Below are 26515 nucleotides of genomic sequence, written 5' to 3'. Positions count from 1 at the left end.
TTCTGGTCATGTTGCCATCGCATGGCAGAATTTGTTTCCAAAGTGTCACAATTTGCGGGACAGTCCTGTGATCCCCACCCCGCTGCCCGAGGCTTTGCTGTCCAAGTATTGACTGAGGTTGGCCATAGCAGTGGAGACCTGGGAGCTGTGCCACCCTCTCCAGCAGCCTGGCGCATGGGAATCGCTGCTTTAGGAAGCAGGAGACCTCCCGGGGGCTGCTTTCTCCTCTTCCTCCCCTCTGTGCGCCTCCCATCCCTTGACCAACCTGCCATCACACAGCACAGGGGCTTCTTGGTGGGGCAGTGGTCCCACAGGACACGGGGAGCTGGTGTGGTAAAAATTGGGAAGGGCAGAGGGATCTTTGCCCTTTTCCTGGCCAAGTCTGCATCAGCTAGCCAGTCTCTAAAGGGAGAGATCACAGGAGCCTGAATCAAAATAGCTTGTGGTTGAATGGGCACAGAAACCCCTGTCAGGGGGGGAGAGCATTAAAGCCTTCAGAAAAGCCCAGCTTTAGTCAAGTCCAGCTGTCTCATGTGACATCAGCCCTGGGCATACACTCACCCAGCTCCAGCCTTCGTGCAGCTGATTTTCTAGTTGTTGGAACACTTCATGCTGCACCATCGCCAACATCAGACCGAAACCCACGAGATGAAGCCAACCAGCAGACATCTGTACTAAGGATTTCTTCTAATTTTTAAGCTTTCTGCAAGCCTTTATTTCATATTCCCAAGCTTGTCTCAGACTACACACTCTTTCTATTAAATTGAATATTACCATTTTAAAATTGTTTTTGATGGACTGGGCCCAAAGACTGGTGCCTGTATTCAAAGATCCAGTACTGCTTTGCAGCAGAGTTTAATTGGGGTGCTGTTTTTTTTGCTTTTGAACTTATTGTAATTATGAACAGATTTTTTTTTAATATGTCCCCTGGTTTCTCCCTCCGAAAGAAAATCTCATGTTTAATGAACTTAATTTTAGATAAAAGGAATTAAAAGAAGAAAATTAAAAATGCATGAAGCTCCTAGAGTCATCCAATTACTGTGATGTCCATACAGCAATACCAGCATGGATTTTACAAAGCAAGTAAAAGCAGAAAATCACTGGGGCTCGCCACATGTAAATTCCGCTCTTCCAAAATGTGCTGAATTAGAAATGTACATTTTATGCATTTCTTCTTCTTGATCTGTTGCAGAAGATGATAAAGATCAAACATGCCAGCCTGCCCTGAGTAGCATATATATGCATACCCAGAATGCTTGCTTTCTTTTTTCAAAACCACATCTAGCTCTGCAGTCAAAATATTAGAATACATACGAGCAGCAGAAGAGGACGGTCTTTGCATTCACAGTGCAACAAAAGCAGGGGCCTGCCTGGTCAGAGGAAGCGGCACGGCGGAGCAGCTTCCAGCCGAGCGGAGGCAAGGCTGATTCGGCCTTCAGTACTGCTGCTGCATCCAGGTCTGGGGATTGTCCTGCCCCTCTCCTGCCGGCGCCGGGCAGGAGACTCTCCGCTTGCTGTGAGCAGGGAACTGCGGACACACGGCTCCCAGCCCCAGCAACAAAGGAACAGGACGCTGTGGGGAGGGACCCGGACCCAGACCCAGAGGGAGGCGGAGGGGGTTTTATAGACAGCCCTCACCCCCTGAGGTGATAATGCTCAGAGGTGAGCGCTGTGCAAGCCTCTCGGAGCAAGTGGGCATCTCAGGACATATCTTCATTTATTCCCCCAAACCCAAATATATCACAAAAAGGCTCAGTCCATGGGGCAGGATTGCCGTCAGATCAGGAAAACACTTAGCAGTTAAGAGAAAGCACACAAACAAGGAGGCTGTGTATAGTACTGAGTAATATTTATTTTGTATTTACATTTTCTCTGACTATGAAGTGATGAGCTGCACTTTCGACAGCAGCGCCTTCAATATGTACAAGGTGATATTGTCTATTTCTTCCCAAAAGCAAGCAGGGGCATCAATCATAGAAGTCATCAAATTCGTCTGCTTCTGTGCTGTGAGTTTGTGGGCGCAAAGCAGCCTCAATCTCAGAGCTGCTGTCGTCAGATTCGCCCCAGAAAGCTGAGGGTGAAGAGAAAAAAAAAACTATATATTAAAAAAAAATATAATTATATACACAATTATAAAATCTTTTCCATGTTTATGTCATTTACGTCAAAGGCATGATCATTTTATGGCTCTCTGGAGACAGCTGCACACCATGGCTTACGGAGAAGGTCGCAGTTTGAAAAGCACAAGCCCTAGGTGTGTGTTTCCGATCTAGTGCTGTCAACGCGTCGTGTCTCCGACGCCAGAGCTGCTGTGGCCAAACAGTAGGCTCATTCAGAGGCCCCACTTCATTGTTCCTCAAGGTAGCTTGAGAGAACATTTCCACTCCAAGCAATTTACTTGGCCAGCTGCTGCCTGAATTACAGCTTTGTCTATTATGTTCCACTTTCTCCCTCTACTTGACCCTGCGGTGAAGTCACAATCGGACCATGACATCACGGAGTTGGCATAAAAATGGCAATGACGTCACAAATGAAAAATCACCACTTTGTGACAGGATCAAACACAGGCAAGACTGACTTCAAAGAACTGCATGGCTTTAACAAACAGCTCTGGGAATTAGCAAACAGAATCACATTTAAAGTTGGAGAGCTGAGAGATTCCTCAATATGTAAATTCATTTGACCCGTGGAAAAAACAAGTGAAAAGCACGGCGCATGGGGAAGCATAAGTGAAGCCCCCAGCTGCTTACAGCGCCGTGCTCTCTGCCTGTCCCCAGCCATTTTCAGAGGGCTGCTGTTTGCCCAAAGCCAGTTCAATAGCCGCGATGCCCCAAACAAGGCACAGAACTCAGAAACGGGGATTCAGGCAGCAGGAGAAAAGGCGGCTGCTGCACCTCAGACAGAAATTTCAGCTCGTGTTTGACTGAGGCACCGTTAATGCATTCCGTGCTTTTGATGGCACAAGCTATATAAACATCTTATCTACAAATGCAGCAGCTGCATCTTTCATCCTATATCCCCGGCCCCCTGGACTGCAGGTCTGTGCTCGGCCAGGAACATCAGAGCAGCACTGGCCGCACCCTGCGCTTGCTCCCGTGCTGGGAAGCAGCTGAACATGCTGAAAGGCTCCAAAAAATGAAACTCCCCAGCAGAGAAGGAAAGGGGCTGGGGAAGTGATGCGCCCTTCAAATGGCACCAAAGCAGCTGTCGCTTACGGCATCCTTAAATCAGCTCGGGTGCCACACATCTAAAACATGTTCTGTGCCATTCGGGACAGCACAGTGCCTAAAGCCAAGCTCCAGGTAGGAGCTCCCTGCTCACAGCACTGACTTCACTTACGGGAGGCTCCATCAGAGGTGACTTCAGACACCAGTGGTCCTTATGGTGATTAAAAGACAAGAATGAAACACAAGGAAGAATGAAAGCATGCAGGGCGCAAACACCAATTTAAAAGAAAGCTGGCTTGCTCATGGTGAAAAAAATCATTCCAGATTTTTTTTCCAGGTGTACAGGCACCTTTGTGCACCCACCTAGTGTAACTGTGCAAATGCACGTGCTGCTGCCCATGCACTTCTGCAACCCGTGTTTCAAAGGGAAGATCAAGAAAACACCACGTTTTTCCTTCTCTAGGTTTCCTCCTACCTGCTATTTGCTACTGTTTGATTTAAACCCTGAAGCGAAGATCACTACTCCTTCCACAAGACCTGCACTATGAAACATGTCCTCTCCGGTCCAGAATTTGTCATTGTCAACTATTTGCTGGTTCCTGTGTTGAGACTGGGAAATTCCACACTTTCCTACCTCCTTATGCCCATATTTTATATGGTTCCATAATGTTGTCCTTAGAGGTTTTCTACAATATAAATTACACTTAGAAAGATATCGATTTTAAATAGTGTAACACTGGTTTCTTACCTTTGGATTTTATAGCAGTTACCATTCCCTTCTTGGTTTCAGTCCTGCAAAAGAGATTTCAAATAATCAGCCCAATGTCACAAAATTAAAAGACTAAGTCAACTTTTTTTTTTAAAGAACTGTGAGGTGGTTTAAAAAAAAATAGTAACTTCTGTAACTATTTTTTTTTTTTTTAAAATAACTATTTTGTCAAAGGTTTCTTCACCTTTATGTCTTTTAAAAGGTGGAGGAACTAACACGCAGCACAGACACTGGCCCAGATGTTCAGGCAGCATGAACTGGAATCATTCCTTGGTAACAGCGCCGATTTACACCAGTAGTGAATTAAGGGTACAAAGGATCAGAGCTCTGTCTATCTTTTACAGCCTTTCAGATAATGCAAAGAAAGTAAAGAAAAAATCCAAACAAAAATAAAGGCACCCCCCACTGATGCTCACTGAACTTCCTTACTCCCCTTCCTGCCAGCGCACGCCGCCAGCCCGGCTACTGGGTTCCCATAGCATCACCCAGGGCCCTATGTAAATGTGCGATCTCCCAGCTGCCTTTTATCTTACCTTGATGTATACGCAGTTGCGACTCAGTTCTGTTAAATGACTGCTCTTGTGTCTAGAGCATCACAGGCCCTTTTGAATCTCTCAAACAAGCTGGAATCATTTTGATCTTTTGTGTGTAGCGTGTGTATTGTGTGGGTGCTGTGAAATAATCACACAGGGGCAATGATGTAGGAGAATTAACTGTTATATTAACAGTCCCACAATAAGCTCAAAAAATAAAGCTTCAGCTGATTTTAATACGGAAGATCAAATAGGAGATATTTGTGACATTACTGTGCAAACTAGGAAAATATAAGCAAACGTCAAGCTGCAATTTGGAGCTGTTGTCACAGACAAAACAGGACTCAATCAGCTGTCAAAAATTTCATATAAGTTGCTGCATTTCATTTAAAGACATGGCAGCTCATACATAATTGCTTGAAGCGGGGAGTTAAAAATATTTTTACTACTATTGTGGAGACATTTGTGAAGGAGATACCAAAAAAAAAAAAAAAAGCAGAGATGACTCATTGCTTGTCTTACACCACTGTATTCAGTAAGGATTTGGGATTGCAGCTGGCAAGCTAAACTTAAAAAAGGGGGAAGTTTTATTACATTACAGCTACCTATGTTTCAGAAACTTTTTCTTTTTAAATGAGAGAAAGCTCATATGAGCTGTTTAAATCTTATTCGTTTCCTACAGGCTGTGAAAGCCATTAGCACTCCCTCTTTGCAGATACACAAAAAATCCCAGAAATAGAATATTAAACATAGCCAAAGTTCAGCCAAGACCCCAAACTGACAATTAAAAGTATTAACAGTGACATAACTAGTTAACTTATTTCTTTAAATAAAAAAAACCTTTAAAATGTCACCCTTCAAATGTTTAGCTGATATTTTGTTAGTATGCCATCCCAATGCCTTTCTGTTTTATTCAGAGTCAAACCCTACACTCCATTACACTTCAACTTCTTGTTCAAATACATTTACTCGACAGTATTTCGAGCAAGGATTTTAAGTCAGAGCCTCAGGGTAGAGTCCTGCAATACGCTGAACGCCCTTCACTCTTGCTCACTTTGGTGAGATTTCATGACCCTCAGCATTTCCCAGGAGATGCTCCACATATCCCACGCTTAGCCCATAAAAATGTGCTCAAGAGGCTACATCTCTGGCAGCTGCATCATTTTTCCCTTGGGTGTAGAGTGAGGAACCACTTGTTGCTGAGCTACAAATTGAGAGGTGACTTCTGTGGCAGACTGCACGAGAACCATTTTATCTTCAAGTAGTTCAGTAAAACAAGATCAGGCAGCTGGCAGCTACTGCTTCCGCTGCCTGCTGCTTCGTCTCCACTGTCGAGAGGGAGACGTACAGGGTTTCCTTATTCAGCCATGCTAGGAGGTCTCTAGAAGTGACTTTTTGCTTGGCTTCTTTTCACGGTTCAAGCCCAGACCAAACGTGAGAGGGTTGGTTGTTGGGGCCCAGAGCCTCTGCTGCACTGAGGGCCGCCACATGCGACGTGGAGCACAGGGCCACTGGTGAAGGACTGCCCGCGTCTCAGGCCTCCTGCACAACTCAAAGCGCTGCGAGGTGCTCCAGGTCCAGGTGAAGGCCAGTGGTCAGTGGTCTCACAGAGAAGCTGCAGTGGACAAGGACCACTATGGCTCTAGGAAGGTCTGGAAACCTTCTCTCTTCTGCCCCAGCCTCCCATCAAGATCAATGCTGACCGGAGAGGGGGCAAGGCAGATGTTTGTATTCTACCAAACCCACCCACTTGCTGGGGTTCATCCTCCCAGGGCCAATCCACCGCACCCAGGAGTGCGATTCCGTCCCGGAACAGCCCAGACCCGTAGCACTGCACCCTGGGACCTGGGCCTTAGCGTGACACAGCAGTCTGCACAGAGAGAGAGCGGGAACGGTGTGTCAGCAAACGCTTGGCACAAAAGCTGTCGGCACACAGTGAAATGTCTGTAGGGAGAGGGAAAATGGAGCTAAGACATCAGAAAGGCCAGCCCAGAAACAGCTGCTCCGCCAAACCAAGCCTGGAAAATGCTGCGAGATAGCTTTGTAACAGGGAATAAAATTCTTGAATTATGTCTGAAGTGTTAGTCAAGACTGATAAGATGCAAGAATATCTCTACATTGCAAAGCATTCGTATTCTGAAATCGGCAAATTCAATCATGAAAGTTATCATCTGGTATACCGAGCACACAATAACCACACAGACCTCCGCGGAGAAATTTTAGGAGTATAAATGAAGTAAGGCCAGTTTCACCGCCTCGACTAATCCCACGTCATGACCCTCCAATATCCATTTACACATTTGCTTCTTCCCTAAAGTAATTCCAAACTCAACCCAGGCTCTAACAAAGAAAAAACCTAAACCAGTTTAACTTCAAAGGGCCTTTTAATCTCTCCTTTACTCTGATGAAACAGGCTTTTTATATTGAAGATGCTGCAACAACAAGAAATGAAAAAGCTTCAAGAAAATATTTTTTCCTCCATAAAGAAAATTAAGAGAAAAATACCAGATCAACAAGTTAATAGAGATGACTCACTGAAAAACAGCAGAAAATGTTTACTTTAGCCTGAGTATCTTTTTTGTTAAAGCACCTGTTGAACCTCTGTGTTTTAGTGTCAAGTGAAAAAAGACACCCAAACACCAAGGGGAAATAAAAAAGACACCCAACTGCCAAAAAAAGGACACAAAGAAAACTACCTAAACATCAAGGAAAAAACCCCCAACAAACCAAAACAAATCAGCAAAAAGCTCCCAAGCACCAAAAGAAAAAACCACCACCCAAATGCCAAGTTTTATCAGAAAAACAAACAGAACACCAAGTGTAGCTGCCTAAGGATCACCGCTGCTCAGGCTAATCCTGTCAGAGGCTGGAAGCCTGTGTGCCTCCATCCTGCACACGATTGCTAAGGCAGCATGCCACGGAAAACAAATCAAGCTTTTCTTTTTCCCAGGTTGGTGCTTATTAACCCTCAATGAGAGAAGTGATGAAGCTTCTCCCCAGCGATACGTGAGGATGCGGAGTTGCAGATCCATCTTTAAAAAGCATTTTTTGAAAACAGCTAAAAGCCTCTTGGCCGTAAGCAAGCCAGGCTGCGTAGTGGCAGTGCCTCTGATGTGACCACCTCAGCTGGGTACCCTCCGTGATCCAGTGCCTGCAGAAGCCTGATGGCTCCATCATTTTCTGCTGTTTACTAGAAATTGGGCATCACAGAAGTATTCCCCACCCTGGAAAGTCAGTATAAACTAAAAAAATCCATTCATCCCACCAGAACTGTATAATAGTATTGAATTTAGGTAATTACACTGCAAATAGGATGACCTTTATTTCAGGATACAAAGATCTGTATCGAGCTACATTTAAGGCCATTCTCTGTTTAGATATACCACGCTGAAGGAAAAAAAAAAAAAAAACACCCAAAACACTCTTGCCTCGAGAAAGCACCAGCACAAAGACTGCATCACAGCGCTGTGATGAAGCTGTGTCGGAAGAGCACAGGGCACCGCCACAAAAATAAACTCTATTTCCTCTGTACTACAAAGGCAATGTATTTAGATAGATGTTGTTGCCTCTCCCCACAAACCATTCCCTGCCAATATTCATAGAGCATCACCACTACAACATCACTATTTCTGCAACAGCTGGGTGCTAAGATTTAGGAAACAAAGCTCCCAGAAATATCTGTAATGTAAGAAAAATGTGCTTGAATTTACAGCCGGCTTCTTACAGAAGTGATTTGACAACTGAAAGTACAGTAGGAGAGTAAAACAATTGGATACAGGCTGGTTTCAGGGTGCATCTCGGGAGCCTGGAAGCACACTCTTCCACTTCCCCTGGATTTTCCTGGCAAATGCATGTCCTGACCACTCGGTCCCAGACCTTAGGAGTTTCTCCTCAGAGTCCGGGCCAAACCACGCGGTTCTCCCCCCGCCCGCCCCCCCCCCGTCAGCTAAGCAATGTCAGGACTGGTTTTGAAGGTGGGGATGGGGGGGGGGGATGATGCAGGGATGCGCAGAGCCCGAGTGCCCTCCGATGGCCAGCCCGCCTCGGCACGGCAAGCACCAGCAGCGGACCTGGTGTTAAACATCGCCCCCGAGATTAATTAAAAGGATGAATTATAATCTGCCAACTTTTATTTGCATGTCATTACATCTGTGTTTGGTAAAGGCAGCTTTCGACTAAAAAAACAGCCTTCAGAGACCAGACCGGATTACCTCCAGAAGACAGATTAATCAAAGTTTAAAATACTTTACACCATGTTTATGTCCTGACAAATTAAAATTGTTCTTTGGTTCTCAGTCGGTAATGCATCTTTAATCTTCAGATTATTTTGAAATGAGACAGCGCAAACAAGTCAAAGAAAAAAATAAACTGCTCGCATCAAAAATTTGTAATTACCCAGAAAGCTAGTGACCTCCACTGGCTGCATCCATCGCTACAGGACCACAAAATGCCACACACATCGCCTGCTGCCCGCTCTCGCCGAGAGATTCAGTCCTGACTTCTGGTACCTTTTCCCCCAAGTAACTGTATAATTTAACACGCTCTTCCCTACTGCAAAATGCTAACTCTTCAAATGAAAGTTGCATCTCTGTACGTGTAAATATTCCCTCGGTAAAGTAAACGAAGCCAGAAAAAAAGTAGTTTTACAGCTAGAGCAGGACAATATTTGCAGGAGAAGAGGAAGCTCTGGCATGCACCTCCGAACAAAAGGGAACAAGTGGTCTTTACTCGGAGAGCAGCTTCCTATTAAGACTCACTCCTTCGTACATTATGCCTTTCATCCCCACTCAACCACAAAATGATTTTGCTGTAGGAAATACAATGGCAGAAAAAGATTTACATTGAAAGAATCTTTAATAATAAACTGTTGCAGATCTGCCTACTTCCCCGTGATTTATAATACAATAAACATCGGATTCTATTAAGTCTCATGCACTGAAGACATGCACTGAAAAACCGAATATGAAAGCCCTCAATTCTTCCCGTCTCCAGTACCATAATAGTGAAATGAGCATGTATAAATGTGCTAAGAGTATCTCTTTGCATCTTTTATAGCTTGTGTGTATTAATCTGTAAAGCTTATTAAGAAAGTCATTGCTATGCAAAGCAGCACCCAATCTCTTTCTCTTGCTTTTCAACAGAGTGCAGTGCTTAGCCAATAGGACCGGTCCCCTGCCCCTCATTCGGCATTCATAACATGCAACATTTGCACAATGTATCTCTCAAAGGCTGCTGAATAGAAAGCCTTAATACTCATGTAAACAACTGCAAACCAATTACTTAATGAATCAGGCCCACACATAATGAGGTGCCAGACAAAGAGCTATAAATGCATTTTTGCGCCCGAGCCTCTGCTTTAAAGTAAAATCCCTCAGCTGTAGTTTGGGCTTAACTGGCACATCATAATTATTGTCTGGAGGACATCAGAGGAAGCCATTTTTTTTATTTAGGTCCAGCAGGGTCTTTCGCGAGGTCACTCATCAGCTCAGTGACAAAACGGAGCAAAGAAGAATTTATAAAAAGTACCACAGCAGTGCTACACAGTTATGTTTATTCTCAAGTAGTGGGTTTCGAGACCACTTGTAAAAGCAATAAAGCCTGAGAAGTGACTGCAGTAAGTGGAGCGCTTAAATGTGAGCGGCGAAGAAATTGCACTGCGTCCTGGCCGCAAACAAGCAGCCGGCCACCCTTTCCATTTCTGTCTCACTACTTTTGCCACTCTCTGTCTCCACAGAGTGGATGCCAAGTGTCCAAAAGCAAGGGCTGTTAACAAACTTCTAGTCATTCAGTGAATGACTTAAATTTAACATTTAGCATTTAAAATTTATTTTACATTTAACATTTAAAATTTAATAGTTAAAAATTCATCTATCAGAGCACCCCTGCATTTCACAGCATGAGGTAGTAGGATTTGGAACTCAAAGTTCCAGAAAATGTAAAAATAAACAAAAAGAAAAAAAGAAAAAGAAAAGAGTTTGAGCATAAGACTATAAGAATTAATCCTAAAGAAAAGCATGAATGCCATTCATCAATATTGTATTATGGCTTGTCTTTATTTACTGTACTTGAAGAACTAACACAAAATGCAGAACACTTGCAAAATTGGAATTGTCTCATAAAACTGACCTCATCAACAACAGCATAAAAAAAAAAGCTACAGAAAGACAGCAATGCCATATAAGCAGAAGGAGTTAAAAATTTATCAAAATGCTTTAAAGTCTCTTCCTGAGTGCTATTGATGGCAGTTTTCAGACCTGGAGCCGTGTAGCAGCAGCACCCACTTGCTGGGCTGTTCTAATAAGAGCAGATAAAGATCTAAAGCCCAACCAATATTTCATGAGATAGCTGTGTTATATCCTATTTTCTGCTGCTTCTTGACCACTAATTTGATTGCTGCTGTTTGATTACCGTTACATGCCAATGAAGAATACAAGGAACATCCAACAGAACTGCTCAGGGACCCAAAGGGAACTGCTGCAGTTAAAGAGAGTTGGTTTGGGGTTTTTTGTTGTTTTGTTGGGATTTTTTTTTACCTTTTTTTTTAAAAAAAAAAAACAAACAAACAAGAACAAACTGTGCCTTTAGGTACATGTAAGGCCATTAATTAAACATACTCTGTTTGAAAGCAAGAAAGGCATATTATAAATATCCCAGTATCAAATACAAAAAAAGCCCCAAACCCCAAGCCCATGAAAAGTGTTATCCAGTTACAGCTAGTTTACATCTCGAGTACACGGAGAAGAAACCCACCACTTTATTTCTTGAAGACTGTATGTTTTACGTCTGCCCCTCTCCTGACAACTCCTATTGTCTGGCCCCTGAGTAGCCCTACTGAGAGCAGCTGTACACGCTAATTTGTGGTTCACTGAGATGTCAATTGAGTCTTAAAATGAAAAAACAACAGCTGCAAAACAATACTTGGCTTTGGCACAAATATTTTCTAAGGTGTACCAAAGTTTAAGATGTTTTATTAGATAAACATAAATACAAACCTTAACCCTAGACCAAGTGAAAAAAATAAAATAATTGGAGCTTCAGTCATTTTCTGTGGGCATTTCTCATTCTACAGAAGCATTTCAGATATTACAAGATTAACAACTTTACCTTGAGAAGGGAGGACTTCTTTCATTTGATAAAGAATTAGTTTCTGAATGCATTTCTTGGCTTGCTTTTGCTTTGGAGCTATTATCGCCACCATCCCAACCTGTTAAGTAAAAACATGAAATATAAATTTTCAAATAATGATGACTGGACCTTACAACAGCGTGCAGTTCCCAGCAGCAACACACTCTTATTTTCAAACAGATGCACGTAATGGCCACACTCTTGGTTTGATGACAAAGTCTAGAGAGGAGCACACAATCTGCTTCAAGATTGTTTGCTCATGACTAAGTGGAAATTAGTTAAAAACACAGAAAACAAGACTCCCTCGCTATCAATTAAGTAATCTGATGATGATTTCTTGTGAATAGTGAAATTTTTGCACGTCTTACCTCATTTTACAAAAAAAGAGCAAACAGAGTCTCTTAAGAGCTGTATCACATCATGGCAACTTTAAGCAAAAATTAAAGGATTTTTGGGGTCTTTTTACTTTTTTTTATCCCCCTGTTCTCATTTACTCATTACTTTAGTAAATGAGAAGGTTCTTTTTACTCTTCTTCCCCTTCAGTGTAGATTATTTTAGATAGTTACAGTTCTCTTAATATTATTTGATACATTCATTCTCCTGAAATAGAGCTGCGTTTGGGAGACACAAATCTTGGGATTTTTATGATTTAAACAGCCAAACACTCAACGATTTCAAAATGTTTTATCCACACTTTCCCTTCTTTCCTCCCCCCCCACCCCGTGTATCTCATTTCCATTCTGTAGATTGATTTTAAAGAAAAAAGAAAAAAAGATGAGGTAAATGAATTCATTCACTGCAACTGTACAATTGCTCATCTTTGTACTCATTTCCAAAGAACATGATGCTCAAGTACAAATCCACTTTAAAAGACTATTTTGCATATATATATATATATGTAGTACTGAGATTATAAAACAAGCCCTGATTGTTACCAACTTCATTCCAACCCTGGACAATTTAGTACTTCTGTACATCTTGGACACTCTACCTGGCTGTGCACATTACCAGTCTGCTCCAGCAGATCACACCACTCTGCGCTTGGATTTCAGCGGCACAAATCCTGCTCAGTCCTGGGCACCTCCAACACAGAGGTGTGAGATGCCTGAGCAGCACAGGAGATGGCAGGGCTCGACCACAGGTATCACACTGGCAGCAGCGTGCTGCTTGCCAAACAAAGTCTGACCACTTTCCAGAGAAAAAAAAGAAATTAAGAATGGGAGGAGAGGGAAAGAAGGAAAAAAAAAAAAAAAAAGAAGAGGACACCCCCCCCTCCCCCTTTCCCATGATGTACACGCACAAAGGAGCGGAGACCTGTGGAGATCATGGAGAGTGTCCTGGGTGCAAGACTGACAGCAGCGCAGAGCTGCAGGCTGAGCATGCGGGTACGCGCTGAGAAACCACTGACCACAACAGAACGAACTTTCATGCTTGTTTGTACATTACTTCAGGAATGCAAAACAAAAAGCTAATTTAATCAAGTCAGAACTCCCAGAAACTGCTTTTCAGTCCAGCAGTAAAGCACTTAATAGGTGTATTTTTCAGGGCTCCTCATGCATGGATCCAAACTACAGCACACATGGCAGCCGAGATGATGTGCTCACTTCTTGCTTGGGGACAGAGCCAGCTTTGCTTCAGGAAGGCACCCCTCTGCCTCAAGAAAGCCTTGCACAAAGAGAGTTGTGCCTGGCTAACAGAACATCACAGGCCACAGACTCCCCAAACTCTCCAAATCCAGTTATGTGTGCCCTCAGACGTGGCTCCAGTGTGTCCATGGCTTGCTCCTTGCATGAAGGAGAACGTGAAGCAAACAGCCTCCACACAAATCATCAGCTCTAACCACCCTTTCCATTTCAACCCTGCACTTGCAGAGGGACACATCCACCTCCTTACAAGGGACTGAACATTTTTCCTCCTTCCCAGCCACAACAGGTAGAGAGTTTCCAGAGCGCATGGTAGCTTCGGAGTGTGTCAGCGAGCAGGTGAAGTGACTGCATCTGATGCTTGCCTCTCAAAGCCTTCCCTTTGCTTCAGGCTAAGCCTGGGAACCCCACCCTGCCAACTCAGGGAAGTGGTGCTATCTGGGCACAAGTAACTTCCTCTGTTGCTGTTGAATGCTCTTCCTGTCCCTCAGGGCAGTGACACAGAGCCCATCTTTGATCCAGGCATACTCACCACGCCTTCCCAGTTGGCCCTTTGAAGTCCAGGTCTTTGCCAGCTCTACCAAAACTCAAACTGGGCCACTGTTGTGCAGCTCTCCTTATGGCTTTTGCATGCACACCAGCCTTGAAAGACCGTTCCCTCAAGCTTCCTGTGCCTGCTCTGGATTCCCTTCCTTCACAACATCAAACAGTAACTTAAACTACTTGTTCTCCACCTTTAAGACCCTTCAGAGTCCAGCTTTGCCCTACCTGTCAATTATAATACAATGCTGGGCTACCAATCCCCACTTCTGCCTTAGTTACACCAGACTGCCTTGCCAATTAGTTCAGTCATTCCCTTTGAGCATCTTTGTGCTGACTTACATCCTATGTACCCTACAGAAATGGAAGATCCTTCCAGGAACTCCTAAGCCCGCCTGCTCACCTCCCTGGAAAGCCTGTCATGGCAATTCATCCGGGCCGCGGCACCCACGAAGCGTCTGACAACACATAAACACTGACTGTGTGCTGAGCAATCACCTGGCTCTTACCCTCCTCTTACCCCACTCATCCGCTTAATCCCCACACCTTCAACAACACATCCATGTTGTAAGTTGCCAGAAAGGAAGAGTTTTGGTTGCAGACCCGCAGCGCTGACAACAAAAGCAGCCTAGCCTGGGCACACTGCAATACTTGCTTCACCACTCTGAGAAAGCACAAGCGATTGGTGCAACGTACAGGGCAGAGAAGATATACTGCTAGGAGAGAAAACCCTTGAGCACTTTACTCCTGATAGAACTGCATTGTGCCATAAAACCCTTACACAGATCAGTGTATTTCCTCCACAAAACTGATCATAGTGTTTAAGGTTAAATGCAACTTAGTTCAAAAATCTTTAGCTCTGGGGCATGTGCGTATTTGTTGTTTTGCCCAAAGCATCTAACTTGCCATGCTGTGACAGCCAAGCGCACCCTCCCTGTCGCAGGCTGAGGACAGCGAGAGGCATGCTGCACTCAAACACAAATACACACTTTTCCCTGAGCACACAGCAGAACACGATAGCCTTGGCAAGAAAGATGCACCAAGTGGAGAACAGGCAAAAAGAAGAAAAAAAGAAAAAAGATCAGTTTAGATCACATTAGCAGCACGCAGACCGAAACCCTTGGATAAAAGAATTGCCAAGCGCCACAGAAATTGTTCAGCAGGGAGCAGCAGCACTGGGAAGCAGAGGTGAGAGGAGGGCTGCAACAGTGCTGCTGGAGAGCAGCAGCTCCTTCCTGAAGGCATCTCATAAAGCCTCTTGGGCTGTACACAGGCTTGCTAAAAAGCACCTCTCCCTTCCTATCTGAATTCGGTCCATTCTTGCTACATCGGGTAAAAGACAGGTGCTGTGGGCTTGATGCTTTCTTTCCTGTATGGTTTTTGGAAGAAGCAGCCTCACCACATGACCAGCTCTCCTATTCCAGAGACAGCCCAGAAGCAGCGCAGGTGTGCAGGGGTGAAGCTGTCCAGATGGGGTGCTTTGAGTGTTTACTGAGCCTGAACAGCCAGCCTGTGCTGCACAGACACAACTGAACAAGCTTGATAAAACTCAGTCTTTAAACTCAAACTGGGATGTTAATAATGGGAAATTCTTAACCTAATCATTCAAGCAATACTGCAGCAGAACGGGAGCTGGTGTGTCCCAGACAACACAGCTCTCCTCGTGCCTTCTTCCCTATGCATTGTTCCTTCCACTCAGAACTAGCAAAGGATCTGCAATACCACTATTAATTAAAAACATTCCACACTTCTCAACTTTGAATTAATTGTGCAGTCAGCATGGGTCAAAGCAGCTTTCATGTCAGCTTTTACAATTTTTGTTCTGAACAAAATGGGTGTAGTCGTCTTCATTAGCCAACAATTCCAGGAAAAAAAAAAACACGCCATTGTTGCTTAATGAACCACTATTATTTTGTTCTGCTGAACAGTTAAAAGTGATCTTTAACCCAGAACATACTGTACCAGCACAGAACTGAAAGAAGATATTTTCTCCACACATTCCACCTATGGCTTAGGGTTGCAGTACCTACCAATTTATAGCCAAACATCTCAGTGGCTAAAGAAGTGGTGTGATGTAATTTTCTGCAAATGAAGAGTTAAGAAATCTCTTAGCTTCATACTTGCAACATTTGTATCTTGTTAATTGTATTACCTTTCTCACAGAGGAAGAAGCTCAGCCTTTTTAAACATCAAAACCATCATTAAAGCCCTTCACTGCAGCTAGAGTTCCAGCACAGAAAAGACATCTGCAGACCCCAAATCGTCTTTCTACGAATGATCTCTAAGTGCTTGACTCTGCCTGTCTGGAAATAGGAAGGGTAATTCACAAGGTTGCTGGTTTTTAAAATGCAGACTGGGAAAACAGAAATACCACTGTGTTCATGTGTAGCCTGTACAGTTTGTGAGCAAAACTGAAATCTTCGACCTAAGCGACAAAGCACATAAGCAGTATAGCAGGTGCTACTCTACTGGGAGAAGAACAAGAGCACTTTGTGTGCCACTTAAAAGCCATAAAGAGCTATCATCCGTTATTGCCAATAACAATCAATAATCCTGTATGCAAACAGAGGTAGTTGCAGGGCAAGAGACCCCAGTGCTTTTGCACACTCAACCCAGACATGTATCTGCATCTTCCGATACACAAGTGACAGCCTACACCAAAAAGAACTTTGCTTTCTCTGTATGCTTTTAACACCCATAAAACAGTTAGCAGCTTGGGTATTTCAGCTGTCACTAGACTTTGAAGTCAGTAATGCCTTGAAAGGAATATCATCAGGATCAGCTGAGCCTGCAAACTTTGTAGTTTTACAGTTACCTTGGCCATAGTTATTGCACCCGCATTCAGAAGTCCTAGTAGGTCTGAGCTGCCATACTGCTAGGTCCTGTACCAAACCAGAAAACCAACAATAATTCCTGCCCAGAGGAACTTTAACTTTGAACAAGCTCCTCCACCACATTAACACTAATTACTGCACTTGCTGATAATCTAAAGAGCTACACAGGATTAAAGATGGGCTCTCACAGCTGCCATGCCACTGTCAGCACACAAACAGCCGCTGTGCATGCCTCTGTCTTGGGACCAGAGGTACGAGTGCCAGCTCTTATATGCACTGATTTCCCTTGCAATAAAGCAAAAAACTTTCTTACAGAGAGAAGATAAAGGGTACCTGCAAATCTGATAGAAGGATGTGCTCTTTGGAGAGCAAACAGATGGAAAGTCTCCAGATTAAAACCTGAGCAGAGCACTGCAGTAACCAGTATCCAGAAGTAGGTCAAATACCAACAAATATGTCCTCCATTCCTTTAAATGAAAAAAAAAGGATAAATACTCTTATTATAGTAACATACCAACGTACAATGCTATCCTCTCAAGAGCAGATACTTGGATGACCAGTGGACTTGGGAAATCCCAGTGCAGCAAGCCATCCAGTGAGAATACTTCTAGAAGCTGCTGCCTCTGTTTAAAGAGTGAAGAAGAATTTTCACCCAGAATTCGTAATTATAAAAGGATTCTGAGGTCTTTCAGGAACTTAAGTTGAGCAGCATAAAATATCACCTCCTGGAGAACATAATCCAAACTAATTTAGGCAAAACGTACACTCTTACGCTGTCCTAAGGTGGTTGTGCCAGACCACAACAGCAGCAGTGATTAATCATGTACAGATGAACTTTTTTCATAATGGCAGTTGCGAATGAGTTGATATCAAATGAAGCAAGAAGTTGGGTAGACTTATTAATGCCTTTATTAGTGCACTCCAAGTGGAACCTCGGGAACCTTTTAACTTCAAGCTCAAAGGAGGACCTCACTGGGAAGGACACGTGGGCGTGGGAAAAGTGTTGGCAGGATTATTGGCTCATTAAAGGTGACCTAAAAAGGAAAGCAGAATTGGATTTGTGCTCTTTCATGTTCCCTTATGATATATAAAGAAGGGCTATTTTTTTTTTTTTCTTCTGAAGAGGGTTTTTCCTCTTTATTTCTACATTAGAGATTTTTATACCTGGAGAGTAGCTGGAAGGTGACATTCAAGATGTTGTGAAAGTGAAGCCTGATGAGCGGAGAAGTAACGCCATTTTTATTAAAATGCTTTGTACCTTTAACGTCTATTTAAATCAAAGACATAAATGAAGGGTAGAGAGGGAATCTAGTTTTGTTAAAGATTTAACAAACCTGCCCCTTCAGTAAAATCAGCAGTTTCCTACTCATAAATGAGACTCTTAAACAGTCATCCAGCAAAACAAGAAATAATGGATTTTATCCTTTCTTTTTAATCTCATATTATTTGCCTACCTCAGGAACAGCAAAAAAGCTGAACAATTTCTTTTACATGTCTTCCCATGATAAAAAAGAGAATGAAAATGAGTCCACATATCCTCCTCTATCATATAACCTAGTATAAAATGAAATTGCTATTAATAGCTAATGCCTCTCTGGATGAGACCAGACATAAAATATAATCCTTTTTAAGTCAATTATCACAATATGGCCTTCCACAAGCTCAGGACAAGGCTCTAAGAAAAAAAGAAAAAACATCTTTATGCTATGAGCTACATTGCCCCTGTGCCCCCAGTACAGGAGGGGTTTGAGAAGCTCAGGTGGCGTGTCGCAGACGGGAACAGCTCGGCAGATGTTTCAGGCCAAGCCTCTGTTTAGAAAAGCTCCAGGTGAAGTCTGGCCTTGCACAAGCAGTTCCCGGCGCCAACACCAGCTGGCTCTAAGGGACATCCAACACCACTCCAGCTATGATTCTAAAGCCTTTTTCCCCAAAGCCACACAGCTATCTTGTTCTCCCCTACAGGCAGTAAAGAAAAAATTCAAATATTTCTGGAATATTTACAGAATATTAAAATAAACACTTTAGTTCTTTTTCCTGTAACAGAAGAAAAGCCAAAATTACATTTGTGGCATTTGTGAAGTGCCACCAGAGAAGACCGCTTGGAAGCGCATCCACCCAGCTCTCACAATGGACCCCATCAAAACCCAAAAGCCCCAAGGCTTCCAGTGTTTCAAACCAGCACTTAAAGCCCTTAAAGAATGCAGCAAGTACTGAAAAAAAACACCCCAAATTTGTATCCCTTAATCTTAGAAAAAGTTGTACAGTGAAATGATCACATACAGAACGAACATTAAATATCAGTTCTTCTAAAAACACAAAGCCAAACCCTCAAACAAGTCATTTGAGCCCAAAAGACAACGCAGAGAGATGCTGCCTCTATTTCAGGCACTGAACAATTTAGAGCTCCAGGGCCACAGTCTACAGCAAATAATGATGAACAAAAAGGAAAAAGCGACAGGCTGGAAGGGCGAGGAGCCAGAAGAGAACAAGAAGCCCAGAGAAGATCATGGGCTGAAGATGAATCGCATCTGAAAGGAACAACTTTGCTTTCAAGTGAGATATGAAAAGCCTCACTCCTAGAGACAATGCAACCACTGGCTACTGGAAACACACTGCAGCAAAACAGCAAATAAAGCAGACTCAGAAAGAACGGATTTTAATCTGAAGCTACTGGTTTCAGCGTTTAGGTTAGGGAGAGTTTCTCAGCATTTTTACAAATAAGAAGTATTAAGTGTTTGCATGGCCAGTCAGTAAGAAAGCTCAGGAAAGGGGGATGTCCATTGTGGCTTGGCTTTTGACTAACTGACATCTAACACAGCAACCAGCTGCACAGACCGTCAGGGTCCCCAGCAGGAAAAACTGCAATAGAGAATTCCCTGACAAATTTGTATGCAAAAATCACAGTTAAAACCAGTACTGGCAAGTCATAAAATTCAGGGTGGGGATAAGCAAACCAAAAGCATTGGCAGCTACGGAGATCCAAACTCAACAGCCAGTATTCTCTTTAAAAAAATAGTATCAGTGATGGCATTAGTCGGAGGGAAGCACCATTCCTGACATTGTTCTCGCTGGTACTCTCTGCTGTTTCGGGAACTTAAACCCCCAATCCTCAAATTGGAATCCTCTTAAATGACACACAAAATCAAACCAATCCCAAGATTTGCAAAGTTTTAGAAACAAGAAGTGTGTTTTGTTTCATGAAAAAGATCTAAGTGGCTTTTAATTCCTCTAAAAATCAATGCAATTCATGTTTTAAAATATGTTGCCATGTGTGACTGAAGGTCATTTTAAGAAACAGGAAAATGGAAAGCATTCTACTCTCTAGAAAAAAATATCTAAGTTTTATTGGGCTAACACAGGAATATTATTGCTGCAGTATAATCCAGGAATACCAGAAGCACATTTTTATATTTCAGCTGCAAATTAGGCTCAAACAGCAGCAGAGGAAAACCTCTATAGAGAAATGAATTGCTCTCCGAAAGACAGGCTATTTTGAAGCCGTAAAAGATCAGAAAAGCAACAGCGAGTGTTGCATAAGCAGATGCCCTTGCACCTTTCTGTTGGAGTACACACCTGCATAAATAAATATTTAGCCAAACATCAAAATTTATAAGGAAGCAGCCCACCACTTTACAAAATCAGGCAAAAGCAAATTGAGACTCATTGCAAAGAGCCCTGCCCTGAATTCTAATGCGTTACTGATACCCCAGGACCGCCAAGCAGCGAAGTCTTGGGATCCTAAGCAAGCCTCATACATCTGCTGCAGGAGGATCTGAACACGTCTTGATAAAACCTTATTGCTAAAAATTTTGTGTTATCAGGCAGCTTTTGTAACAGAGGCAAAGGCTCGGCTTCCCGGCTAGCGGGGTTTTTCCCTGCGCTTATTCTAATGATACACATTCAATTACTCGAGAAAAGAAAAGAATCAAATCAGAAACATCTGTAGTTTGCCATATAATTACTGGATCTTCCCCATGGAGACTGACCTTTGTAACACTGATACCGGGACCTGAAAGGCTAAATGACAGGATATTCACATGGTTTAAATGTGTAACATGATTACAAGGAATTAAATAGGCGCTGTTATTTTCCATCTTGGTTTATGTTAACATAAGCGTGGACTTTATGATCTTACGTTTAATCTTTGCGCTCAGTATGTAGTAGCTGAATTTACTCACTATTAGTGGACCCAAACCACTAAAATGCCATGTTTTGATTATATAATAAAGTTGAATACTGGATTTGAGGTTAATATGCAGCCATTACTTTTACCTGTAATAGGAATCTTTTCGACCACGCTTTCTTCCTTGCTCTCATCTTCACACCAGCTTGTGACTTCTGGATGTGAACACACCATAATGAAACACATTTCAAAGTCACAGTGATCAGACTGGTTTGTTTGCTTTTAAGCCCTACTCCCTTTAATTTCTCACTTTTGTTATCTCTTGTTTATTGATCTAAACTATCCATTACTGTTCTTAAAAGAGGCGCCTACTGTGAACTTTCCTTGCATGCAAGGCTACCCTGCCTCTCTGTAGCTTCCAGAGAAAAGGACATGCTAACCAAATGTCTTAAATTATTTAAGACCCAATGGGATTTGGGAAACAAACAACCCACAGTAACTCTGCGATCTCGTCCTGCAGCCCGACAGCGACAGCGTATATCATACCGACCACGGAAAAATAGTTTAAATCAAAGTCTCCGTCTCCTCCGTGGATAAAAGTCGTTGAATTTAGGAGGCCTAAAGCAGTTTGTTTACATTTGCTGTGTAAAGAGCATTGCAACCTAATTGCCTGTCTCTTCCGGACTTTGATGTAAGGGATGCTCCGAGAGCAGATCGAGCAAGTTGCCGTGGCCGGTTATTACGCCGGACTAATATATTACTTTCTTATCTAAAGAAATTAACTAGGTTTTCACAAACGCATTCACCTTCTAAGCTCTGAAACAGCACCACATATCTTTCTCAACATGAACCGTTTTATTTTTGAAAATTTATTCTTCAAACTGGCTTTATGGTAAAAGGCAACAAATATCTCCCCCAATTTCTAAATGGTAGACATTTTAAAAATACACGCATGCCTGTAGATACATTTTTAATAACTGCCACAAGGCTTGCTTTTCTACTGCTGCAAAAAAAAAAAAATAGTGACAATAAGCATCACTCATTTTAAGTAACAACAAGAATGACAAACAATACAGATATTTAGGAAAATCCCCTGAAGTCCATTACAAATATACATTAATTCACCAGTCACTGTAATACAGTCCCCTGCAGATCTGGATAGAAAATACATATATACAGAGAAGGACAATAACTTTGAGCGTGCAGCTGGACCTTTTAGCACTTGTTACCTTGTTCTCCTGAGCCGGCGAGCCAGGGAGCGTGTTTCGCCTGCTTTATTTCCCTGCTGTCATTTGGGATCGATGGCAAGCTGTAAGATGATTCATTACTCTGAATAGATGACCTATCCCCACACTCTTCTGGAAGGACCTCTCTCAACACCGGTAGAGCCTGCAGCATTAAAAAAATAAAAATAGCCACAGCCCTATTATCCTTCGTCTCGAGCGTTTTCCAACATACATTTAGGCTAATCTATACTTCACGGTGTAATCTGTTTCCAGGGTGTTTTTGTTAGATGTTAAATTACCTCCGAATTAAATCGCACTAGCTCAGGAATTGCATTCTGCCTTGAAGTAACACAAACTCTGCATTATTCTTTTAATCACTAGGTTTTCTGGAAATTTTCAGTATTGCCAGTCTCACACATTCAGGATAAGCAAAACAGAAGGGTGTATCAAATACGCTGCAACAGCAACTGACTGAAAAGAAATCTTTTCATTTCAGGCACACAGCAATAAGGGAAGTTAACCCACAGTGTGAGCAATAGCTGCAGCTTAAAACACCACCGAGACCGATGAACCCGAAGGCAGAGCTCTACCCTGATGCACAGCTTGCCCAAGCTAGCCTCAGCTGAGTGCAGCTCCAATTTTAATCGGTGTTATTCCTGCATGTTCATAAAGTTTGTTCTCTCCTGCCTGTGCATGCAGCAGCACTGTTCAGACCTCCATAGTTAAATGTATTCTTGAAACAAAAAATTAAGTTGGAAGCCAGTACCTTTATAGGGAACCGAACGTATCGGAAATACGACTGAATTAAAAGCAAGCTTAAAATAAAGCAAGTGCTTCTTAGGTTACCATCCACCTGTGTTAAAAGTACTGTGTGTGGCTTTGTAAAGCTCTGTCTGAGAACAGGAGAAATCATCCTTCCTGGCATTTGTTATTTCACAAAGAGCAGCAAAGGCTTTTTGGGCATCCTTCCTATCTCTTCTTTATTTGTAGGGTGCTCCTCTTGGGTTTATTTTGTAACACAAAATATGGACTTAAGCTTTAAAATCTGTTAGATTTTCTGCTCTTATTGCTTTATTAAACAATTAGATAATTAGCCTTCAGCAATGAGGGCCAACATGTCAGAGAGAACTCCGGGTTTTTAACTTATTTTATATGCACTGACCTGAGAGCATGGAACAACCTCAAGCCAAAACATTTTGGACTCATGAGAAAATTTTCTTCCCTGCATCTACCCTCTTGTTAATCCATATTTATTCGGGAGTCCAGAATGGCAACTTTTCACTCTTAGGCAAATAGCTTGCTGAATTTTTTCTATTAAACTTAATTATGGGAAGTCTCCATGCAAAACCAATGTGAGCAAGCTGCTACTTCATTCAAAAAATGGGGATTTTGTCTCATTTTCTTAATGTAAAGAATGCCTTAAATTACAGGCAGGATTAGCAAATCTTAACCATTGAAAGAAATTAATTCCCATGTAGTAGTTTATCTCAGTGAGGATTTCTTGCACCAGAAGTACTTTGTTTACCTATTTGCAGTATCATTTAACATCCAAACAGGCATGAACCACCAACAACAAGCAATCAGTGTAAACCATAATTAATCCAGGCAGAAGGAAGGGTACCACCAGGAGAACTAAAGCTCCGCGTTCAGTGTCACAAGGACCAAGGCAGTTCTGGGGTGGCTGACGTCTCCATCAGGACATGAAGACATCTAACATGCTGCATGAGCCATGGGGGTCTTATTCTTACAGGAACGTAACTTGGCTGAAAAGGCCACAGCTTCCACAGCCAAGAGACTATCCCACTGCCCAGAAAAGGTGTTCCTACCAAGCAGCTCTCTATGGCTGTCCCATATGCACAGGAACAATACCCAGTTTTCTTAACAGGGATAATGGGAGAGATCCATAAGAGAAGAGAAATTCTGATAGTAAGACATAAGAGAATAGACATAGTTTAGTGGTAAGAGATGAGGAGAAGACAGACAGGTGGACAGACAGACTCTGAGGACCACTGGAATGGGCAAGATGCTGAAGGCACTGGAGGAGAAGGTGGACCTGCTGCTGGTCATCACCAAACCTCCGTAAAGCACAAGTGATGGAGCTGGCAGACTTACCAGGTCTATTTGTACAGTCAGGAACTCACAGCTCCCTCCTGCACCTCCACCCTGCTGCCTGGCTGTACAGTAGCATCAGCCAGTGGGGCTCCTGACAGATCTTTAAGCCATTGGAGAAAGAAGTCATCAGCATGGGCCAAAAATTCAAACTTTGGAGTCATAAATATTTAAGATCCTTAGGTGCAGACTGCTCGCGAGTTCACTACTACATTACATACATCTTAATGTAAAGCAACCGTTCCTGTACGTGCATGTTGTATAATTGATATTGATCCTGTTCTGTGAAATCTGCCTGGAAATAAAGTGTTTTTCCAAGTAGGGGATGCATCCTGGCATTACATTTAATTGATGGGATCCATTTAATAGTTAAATGAGGTGTGGGCCACAGTAACATGTAGCATTAAACAGATTATTACTGCATATATTTACCCATAAAGCTTGCGTTATTGAGCTTTGACTTTGCAAAAGTTTTTACATGCAATTATAAATTTATGTACAGTATTTGTTTATCTGTCACTAGCGCAATGACACATTCCTTGCTCATCTCTTCTACTTGCCTGAATGTTTTAAGGACAGAATATAAATTACTCATCCACATGCAGAAAAAGAAGTTACCCTGGCTATTACTGAAAGCATACAACTGACTAAAATATTACATTTTAATGGTTTCAAAATCTATTAAAACTAGAATATAGCAAAGCAGTTCAAACTTTTTAAATTTCTCATTAAAAATTAAAGGAAAAATATTTTTTGCAAATATTTTTTGGAGCAGAGGACAGGGCCAACTCGTTATGGGCAGGCTGCCTGGCAGACCTCCCAGTTCCCACCGCAGGGATGGTGTAGAAGCAGCCGGGACATCAGCCCAGTGCCAGAGTCCTGGCTCTCCTGGCATGGCTGCAGCCCCGGTGCTGGAGGCTGGAGCCCTGCCCTCCCCACACAGATGGCTGCTCTGGGCTTGCAGTAAATGAGGTCAGGGCACTCGCAGGTCTACCGAATACCAACTTTTTTTTTTTTTTTGAAAGAACTACTTTATAACCTTTTTGCGTTAAGATTTAAAAAATGAGCATGCTACTATTTCTAAAATGCTCTGTGTATTCAATGTACCAATCATAACTTTGTTTAAAAAAATAATAAAATCCATCATTCATGATAAAAAGCTACTAAGCCACAGAGAAAGACAGATGATATAAGCCTTGTGATAAATTTGCACCACAGCAAATGTGTGAGCTTGTTTAAATAAATAACTGGTTTGAAGGGTGGAAAACAGACACCCTGCTGGAGACCTTAGAGAGACTGTTTTCTTTGTGGGATGGAGTGCTGTATGTGTTTGCCCCAAGACAACTGAAGAACTCGTGTTCTCTCCTTACCTCCTCCTAACCATCTCCAAGGCTGATTAATGAACGCAGACTGCTTGTCGTTCCCCTTAAAGCCCACACAGTGGATTGCATGAGCAGCAAAGGGCCCCTCTCACCTTAACAGTACAAATTAGTCTCTAGGTGTCATTGATTTAGATATTATCACACGCAAGTGCCAACCTGGCTGTCCTGCACCTTCTTGCTGGAAACCAGCAGGCTTTCAAACATCTCTGCCACTTCTTCTGTGAGCTGAACCTGCTGCTTTTTCAAGAACAAGGCATGGCTGCTCAAGCAAGTCTGCAGCATGTCCACATCCCACTGCTGGTCTGGCCTGAGAAACAAACCCAAGCACTGTTAGTGGGACAGCCCACATACACGAAACTCATGCAGGAACCACGCTACTCATTTATCTGGACAAGCAGGTCAACATGCAGCAGGAAAAGCCATCACACATTTTGCCCTTCATTCCCACTTTTTCTTCTAAAAATGTTCAAAGTGGACAATGTAAGTCACTCATGATTTCTGCAAAGGTGGGGAGGATGGGCAGGGGCAATCATCATGATGTCAGCCCCCTGGGTCTGTCCTGAGACTCGGGATCAGGAGACATTAAACCTCATTTGCTGCCCCTGGTCTCAGCCTTGGGCGGACCTCACTTACCCCAACAGGTACCCACTTCCCCAGGCTTGTTTGGTTTTTTTTTCCCCCAGAGTTCTTTTTATTATTTTTGAGCAAAAGTGCCTTTTAACACAGAAAATATAAATACTGCAATCTTGTTTGACAAAGATGTTTGTTTTTTCAGTTGCTCCAATGAAGTTTCATGAACAGAGGACTGAATTCCAATTAACTCCACAAGTGTTTGTCCCCAAGAAACCATTCAGGAAATACAACAACGTATTAGTGCTCGCAGGCATATCAGTCTCGAAAGGAGAACCAGGTATAGGTAAATAGACCATTCTTCAGCGCTCACAAGTGCCCCAATCCTGCTAACACTTGAGCATTGCTGAGCCTGTAACAGTGAAGAAGGTCTAGACAGAAGCTATGTACGAAAGAATAGAAATTGTTTTCATTGCTGTATTATTAAAGAGAC

At 42.7% G+C, this 26515-nt stretch overlaps 1 protein-coding gene across 14 annotated transcripts in view; it reads right to left on the bottom strand.

Annotated features, from left to right (window-relative positions):
* Nucleotides 1-1828: 1828 nt before the first annotated feature.
* Nucleotides 1829-26515, bottom strand: part of KIZ (kizuna centrosomal protein) — a 51198-nt gene continuing 26511 nt past the window's right edge. For 7 of the 14 annotated variants that reach the window (XM_074817541.1, XM_074817542.1, XM_074817544.1 and 4 more), the window contains 5 exons: nucleotides 25609-25759; nucleotides 21965-22124; nucleotides 20885-20950; nucleotides 11574-11673; nucleotides 4640-6413 (listed from right to left, as the gene is read on the bottom strand). In XM_074817541.1, coding sequence (XP_074673642.1) covers nucleotides 6230-6413; nucleotides 11574-11673; nucleotides 20885-20950; nucleotides 21965-22124; nucleotides 25609-25759 — 661 coding nt within the window. In that variant the 3' untranslated portion in view covers nucleotides 4640-6229. Of the gene's footprint in view, nucleotides 2072-3915; nucleotides 3960-4639; nucleotides 6414-11573; nucleotides 11674-12586; nucleotides 12784-15930; nucleotides 16082-16945; nucleotides 17080-17376; nucleotides 17647-20884; nucleotides 20951-21964; nucleotides 22125-25608; nucleotides 25760-26515 lie in introns of those variants that run through there. The other 7 variants (XR_012622401.1, XR_012622397.1, XR_012622398.1 and 4 more) reach the window with 7 other exon arrangements.

Source organism: Strix aluco, chromosome 3, assembly GCF_031877795.1.
Source record: "Strix aluco isolate bStrAlu1 chromosome 3, bStrAlu1.hap1, whole genome shotgun sequence".
NCBI lineage: Eukaryota > Metazoa > Chordata > Aves > Strigiformes > Strigidae > Strix > Strix aluco.
The sequence above is the reverse complement of the archived record's forward strand: the minus strand, read 5'-3'. Positions and strand labels throughout refer to the sequence as shown.